Raw genomic sequence first — 6,662 nt, 5'->3', positions numbered from 1 at the left:
GGTTCTACACCACCCGGTTCTACACCACCCGGATCTACAACCACCCGGTTCTACACCACCCGGTTCTACACCACCCGGTTCTACACCACCTGGATCTACAACCACCCGGTTCTACACCACGTGGTTCTACACCACCCGGTTCTACACCACCTGGATCTACAACCACCTGGTTCTACACCACCTGGTTCTACACCACCTGGTTCTACAACCACCCGGTTCTACACCACCCGGTTCTACACCACCTGGATCTACAACCACCTGGTTCTACACCACCCGGTTCTACATTCCTTCACTTAGAGACTTTAATCTGCTGCTAGTTTATAAATCACTGAACGGATTAAAGACCTGCTGCTGGATCAACCTGCTGGTTCTGGTTCGGTATCAGAACCAGAACCAAACATGGAGAAGCAGCTTTCAGCTTCTATGCACCACAGATCTGGAACAAACTTCCAGAAAACTGAAAAACAGCAGAAACCCTGAGTTCCTTTAAACCCAGACTGAAACCAGCTGGTCAGAGTTGCTATGGAAACATAATCGATGAAACACTGATCAATAATCTGGTGTCTTGGTGCCTCTGGTTCCAACAGTTCACTTTGTGGTTCTGTGAAGCTCTTTGAGTCTCACTGCTGAAATGTTTGATACAAATAAAGTTGATTCCTTTAAATCCAGACTGAAACCAGCTGGCTGGAGCTGATTTGATTATTAGTAACTGATTATTATGGTCTGGATTATAATTTTTCATTGTCTCATTATTCTGTCACTGTCATGTTTTTGCTTATTGGGTTATATTTCATCATGTAGCTCAAATGTTGCAACACAAAGTTTACTGGAAAAGTGAAACGCAGGTTGACATTTTTCAAAATAAAATATTCAAACTGCGGTTAAAACGGGAAGAACCGCTGAAGCACCGAGGCCTGGTCAGAGCTGCTCCTGACTGATAATCACCATATTTGATCCGTATTGATTATTTTGATCACATTTAACCAAATGTAAAGTTTTAAAGGGAATGTTTTGTTCTAACTGGTTCAGTCAAGCTGCGCTGTTTGGACCCGGTTCTGATCCATTTAACCTGGAATAAAGTGTCGCTAAAGTTCCTCTTCCTCAGTCTGTGTGTGTGTGTGTGTGTGTGAACAGCGTGGGGGCTTCACACCTACCTGCTGACCTCCTGTTCCCGCCACGCGCCGCGTCCCTTTCACGCTCCCCGCGGCGGCGCGCGCACTTCTCGGCTTCGCGCTAACTGCGGCTTTTGTTTGGCGCAGCTGTTTGCGGGAGGAGGCTGCGGGGTGTGAAGCTGGGAACGTCTGCGGCTTCCTGACTCCCACCGTTTGGTGCAGAGCCGAACCCAGCCGCGGTTCTGGTTCTGACCCAGCAGCTTCCGTTTAAAACAGAACCGCGTCTGGCCCGGTTCGGCCAATCGAACCAAACTACAGAGCCGGCCCAGTGGAGACGCATTCATTTCTGCCAGATATAGAACCAGAACCGGTCCAGAACCGCTGAACCAGTTAACATATTACATTCATAAAGTGGAGATTCTGCTGAGAACCAACAGAACCGACTTTTATTCCAACTCCTGATCAGAAAGCAGCAGAAGGTTCTGATAACCTGTCTGGTTCCGACCAGAACCGACCCGGTCTTCCAGCTCTACTCAAACACCGGGTCTCAGAAACACCGGGTCTCAGAACCAGCAGGTCCAATCAACATCATCATTACTTCTGATTCATTAGTTTTAGATTCTGTTGAAGTTCTGGTCAGTGCGACCCGTCCAGCTGAACTTTGATTTATCACCAAGTTAATATTCCAGGTTCTGACCCAACAGAACCGGCTTGAAGAGTGAAAAATCTTTACATTTAAGCAGGAAATCTGGAAACAAACAAAAGTTCTGATAAAATTCTGATCCAAAACTAAAAGGTTTCATGTCTTCCTGCCATCGTCTTCATCCACGGTTCCGGGTCGGATTTGGACCAGAACTCCAGCAGGTGTCCAACAGAACCAACCAACCCACAGCATGACGCCACCTCTGCCAGACCTTCTGATGACTCATGGAAGAATCGCGGGGCGGACGGTTATTGATCAATAATTAATAATAATCAATATTCTGGTTGAAAATCTGATTTATTCCAGTAAATATCAGAATATTACATCAGACCAATGAAAAGTTCTGGTTCTGATCCACCTGAGTGGACAGATGCTGGCCGCTCACAGCTGTGTCCAGGCAGAGAAAGTTGAGTGGAAGGAAGAAGGCTGAGTTTATTAAACTTTTTATTGGTCTGATGTTCTGAAGGTCCGGTTCCAACCCAGAACCGGGCCTGCCAGGCTCAGCTGCTCCACCTGCTGGTGAAAAATCACACCACATGTTTGTTGTGTTCAGAGCTTTATGAGGCCGACAGAAAGCTTTGGAACCGCAGCAGCAGCTCCTCCAGCGGTTCCGGTCCGGTCCAACGTCCACCAGAACCGCTGCTCACGTCTAAACATCAGCGATTTATTCTGTACTGTCAGAGTCACTGCGCCCCCTGCAGGACGGGGGGGAAACCGATACCAGGTCCGGTCCAAGGCGGAGGAGGGAACCAGAGCTGGTTCTGGTTCTGGATCAGCCGCCGACCTCCAGCAGGTCCAAACTCACCTGGGTCCAATCAGGACACACAGAGAGGAAGGGGGCCGGGGCCTCCAGAGCCCGCCCTCCGGGCCCCGCCCCTCACCTCCTTGGGCTGTGATTGGTGGAGCGGTGTGGGTGGGAGGGGCCTGCGGGCCTCACTGCTGCTTGGAGCGCCAGAACCGGGTCGTGATGGAGCCCAGAGAGAGAGCCGGCTTCTTCTGCTGGGACAGGTCCGCCAGGCGCTGCTGCTCCTCCTGCCAGGGGCGACACCGGGTCAGAACCAGCACCACAACAGAACCGGGTCAGAACCAGAACCGTCCCACCTGGGCCAGCTGGGCCTGGCGGCGCTTGAAGGCCTCGATGGGGTCGTCCTCCAGGGCGTAGTTCTCCAGAACGCTGCGCACGTCGTCCACACCGCTCAGAGCGATGGCTGCAGGGAACACACCGGGTCAGGTCAGAACCGGGTCAGAACCGGGTCGGTTCTGAGCTGAAACGCTTCAGAAACTCCAACGATTAAATCTGAGTAACTGGAAACAAGGAATTAAATCTGGACCCAGTTCTTGTTTGGTTCTGGTTCTGAATGATTTTAAACGGGTCAGTCTGGATGTTCAGTTTATTTATTGATCATTTCAATGTTCTGATCACTGGAAAAGAAAATCGTAATGTGAGAAAATCTCATCATAAATTAGAGAAACGATTGGAGGAGAAATGTTGAGCATATTCAGCTCTGGATGAAAAAACATTTTGAACTAAATTAAGTTCTGACCGGAGGCAGGTCCAGAACCAGAGCCGCCTCGGGTCGGAACCAGAACTGCTCACCCTTCAGGAAGTTGGCGAGGTCATAGAGCGTCCGGTCGTCGGAGTTTCCGTCCCACTTCCTGAGCGCCAGGCCGTTGAAGGGCTGCAGCTGGAACGCCTCGCGCTTACAGTCCACCACGATCACCTTACTGCTGGCCCGGTTCAGACACGACACGTCCTGCAAGACAAACGGGTCAGAACCGGCCTGCTGGACCTGAAACCCGCCCGGTCGTCTGTGGAGGGCGCTGTTCTGCTCTTCCTTTAACTGTGTTGTCATTTGAGCCCGGAGGCCCCCAGGGGGCAGCAGCAGGTCAGTGTCCCTCCAAGGAGCCATCACTGCGTTAAACCAGGAGGCCTCCAGGACCCGCTGGGGGCCCCACGGGTAAAACTGGTAAAACTTTCTGACTGGAAATAAACCATTTAAAAATTCCCTGATCAGAAAACAACTCAAAACAAATAATATATTGATTATCGTTGTTGTACACAAACAGCACAGATAAAGCAGAAACTTCCCACCGCCTGCGAACGCAGCACAGCTCAGTAAACAAACATGGCAGCTGCAGGTTTGCAGGAAGCCAAAACGCTGCCATGGTTACTGGTGCCATAGAAATGTTCTGAGGTTCTGAGGAGAAAAGCAGTGGATCGGACCCGGACCCGGAAGCTGACCTTGACATGGTGGCCCTCCATGTAGCGCGTGGCGTCCCTGAAGAGCCGGTACATGACGAAGCCCTGCGGGTCGATGTTGTCGATCAGAGGGTACGCCGTCTGTCAGAACACAAACAGAGCCCGGTTCTGACCCGTTCCTGCAGGACCGCACCGTGTGACCCGCTGTGTTCGGGTCGCTCACCATGCCCGTCTCGGCCGTGAAGATGACGATCTCATAGAGCGGCGCCAGCTGCTGGAACAGGAAGTCGATGCCGGGTCGCTTCTTGAAGCGCCACCCGGTGGACAGCTGGGCACACAGCACAACAATCAGGTTACAGGTTCTGACCGACCCGGTTCACAGCAGAACCGGGGGAGATCGGAGGCTCTGACGCAAGCCGCAGCACAGGTCAAAGGTCAGACAGACAGACAGCGACCCACCGACCACTCCGGGTGCAGCAGGACGTCGGTCAGCTCCAGAACCAGCGTGTACGGCGGCTGGTAGTACGGCTCCTTCAGCGGGTCGGGAAGCAGCTTCGGACTCGTCGGTTCGATGATCATCTGCAGGACAGACGGCAAGCAGAACCTTACAGAACCATGTGGAACCCGCAGAACCTCCTGACCATCTGGACCTGGTTCTGCTGGGAAACAGTCCCCTGGTGGAAGGTTCTGATCCAGTCCGAAGGAACTGGAATCAGCCATTTCTGCTGCTCCTGGTTCCAGACCCGGCTGGCGGTTCTGCTCACCTGTCGGTAATCCTTGAAGTACTTGTAGGTTCTCCTGAGCTGCTGGACGACGGGCGGATCTGGAACAGAACCGAACACCCATCAGAACCCAAACCCGCCACAGGTTCTGCTGACCGGTTCTGATGCCCTTTCAACCAGCCTGGCTCGGTTCTGCTGGGCTTTCCAGTAGGAATATGCGGCACCAGAACCCCGTTGGTACCGGGTCGGCTCAGTGGTGACAAGAATCCGACCCGATGATAGCAGCTGAGTGAGCTTTAAGGACACCAGAACCACCAGAACCGACACCAGAGTTTTGCTGCTTTAGTCTGAGCCTCTGCAGCAATACCAGGTTCTGAAAGACCGGTTCAGGTCCAATTAGGAAGACGGAGCAAAAGAAGAAGAACCGCTCCCCTAATCGTCATCACCAGGTGCGATGCGAGCGGCTCCAGCAGATCGGACCTCAGTGAAGTTCTGTGAGTTCTCCATCAGAACCCCAGGCGGTTCTTTCACCGTGTCGGAACCAGAGCTTTAATGGAGCCTGCTGCATTTCAGAACCTGGACCCGGTTCTGATGACCAACACAGGATGGTCTAACATCGGACCGGGACGGGAGCAGAACCTCAGAGATCAGATCCATCTGATCTCTGAGGATCATTAAAGACTACATTTCCCATGAAGCCTTGGGCTCATCAATGCAAAGTAGAGCCTAATGAGGACACACACACACACACACACACACACACACACACACACACACACCAGGACCGGAGCGCTGATCCTGAGGAACTCCTCCTCCTAGAGTTCATTACATTTTCCGCCACACTTTTTCCTTCCACTCGACTTTCCCCTTCCTGCCGGGGTTTCAGTAGAGCTGTCGCCATGGAAACGGATTGAAAGCCTGAGTCTTCAAATCTGAAAGGTGTGGCATGCTTCTTCAGTTCAGCAGTCCGGGTTTTGGTTTCAGAATCACAGAACGACCAGAATCATGGACAAAAGCAGCCTGAACACGCAGAAGGAGCCATGAAGGGATGGGTTAGATCCGAGCATGTTGATGGCTTAGAGTGGTTTAGTCAAAGTCTACACCAGAATCTCCAGCCAGTCTGACGGACCCGCAGAACGGACATAAACACCAGGAGCCGGTTCTGCAGCTCGACCCGGTGGAGTTCTGACTCAATGAAAAAAACATGCCACACTTTTCAGAGTTATAGTTAAAAACTTTAAGGAGTCGCAGCGTTTTCACATCAGCACCTGGAAAGTTCAGGAGTATGAATTATTTTGCTGTTCGACCGGTGTTCTGGTTCTGTTTGGGTCCAGTTCATCTGGATCCCTCTCGCCGGTCTCCAGACAAAACTTGACGTATTTTAGATGTTCAGTTTGAGGTTAAAAAGGTTCTAAACGACCAGAACCAGCCAGACTAAACCCAGTCATGTCTGGTTCTGCTCATCTGACTCACCAGGAAAACACCAAACAGACTCACCTTTATCGAACTCATCAGGAATCTGCAGGAGAAACAGCAGAAGAAGAAATGAATCATTAAATGAATCGTTTATCAGTGCAGCCAGAGGGCTCCACCTGGTGGCCAAACACACAACTGCAGCTGAACCAGATGTAGGACCTGGTGACCTTTAACCCCGTGGTGGGTCCAGTTCTGTCTGAGCCCAGGTGAACAACTCAGTAAGTTTGCTGCCATATTTCACATCATTTCATAAAAACTCATTTCTGTTAAAACTAATAAACACAACATGAAGAGAAATTATGAAGAACTGCAGTTCTTCCTTCCAACTACTGCAGCTGTGTGTGTGTGTGTGTCTATCTGCGTGTGTGTGTGTGTGTGTGTGTCTATCTGCGTGTGTGTGTGTGTCTACCTGTGTGTGTGTGTGTCTACCTGTGTGTGTGTGTGTGTGT

General features: G+C 51.3%; 1 protein-coding gene across 1 annotated transcript in view; it reads right to left on the bottom strand.

Moving 5' to 3' along the window:
• Positions 1-1,827: 1,827 nt before the first annotated feature.
• timm50 (translocase of inner mitochondrial membrane 50 homolog (S. cerevisiae)) overlaps positions 1,828-6,662 on the bottom strand; it is a 10,638-nt gene continuing 5,803 nt past the window's right edge. The window contains exons 4-11 of the mRNA XM_007543752.2: positions 6,235-6,256; positions 4,780-4,838; positions 4,475-4,594; positions 4,239-4,343; positions 4,058-4,156; positions 3,413-3,569; positions 2,917-3,023; positions 1,828-2,847 (exon numbers count right to left, since the gene is read on the bottom strand). Coding sequence (XP_007543814.1) covers positions 2,749-2,847; positions 2,917-3,023; positions 3,413-3,569; positions 4,058-4,156; positions 4,239-4,343; positions 4,475-4,594; positions 4,780-4,838; positions 6,235-6,256 — 768 coding nt within the window. The 3' untranslated portion in view covers positions 1,828-2,748. The remainder of the gene's footprint in view (positions 2,848-2,916; positions 3,024-3,412; positions 3,570-4,057; positions 4,157-4,238; positions 4,344-4,474; positions 4,595-4,779; positions 4,839-6,234; positions 6,257-6,662) is intronic.

This window comes from Poecilia formosa, unplaced genomic scaffold, assembly GCF_000485575.1.
Source record: "Poecilia formosa unplaced genomic scaffold, Poecilia_formosa-5.1.2 Scaffold896, whole genome shotgun sequence".
Taxonomy (NCBI): domain Eukaryota; kingdom Metazoa; phylum Chordata; class Actinopteri; order Cyprinodontiformes; family Poeciliidae; genus Poecilia; species Poecilia formosa.
Note: the sequence above shows the minus strand (reverse complement) of the source record. Positions and strands in the feature narration are given on the sequence as shown.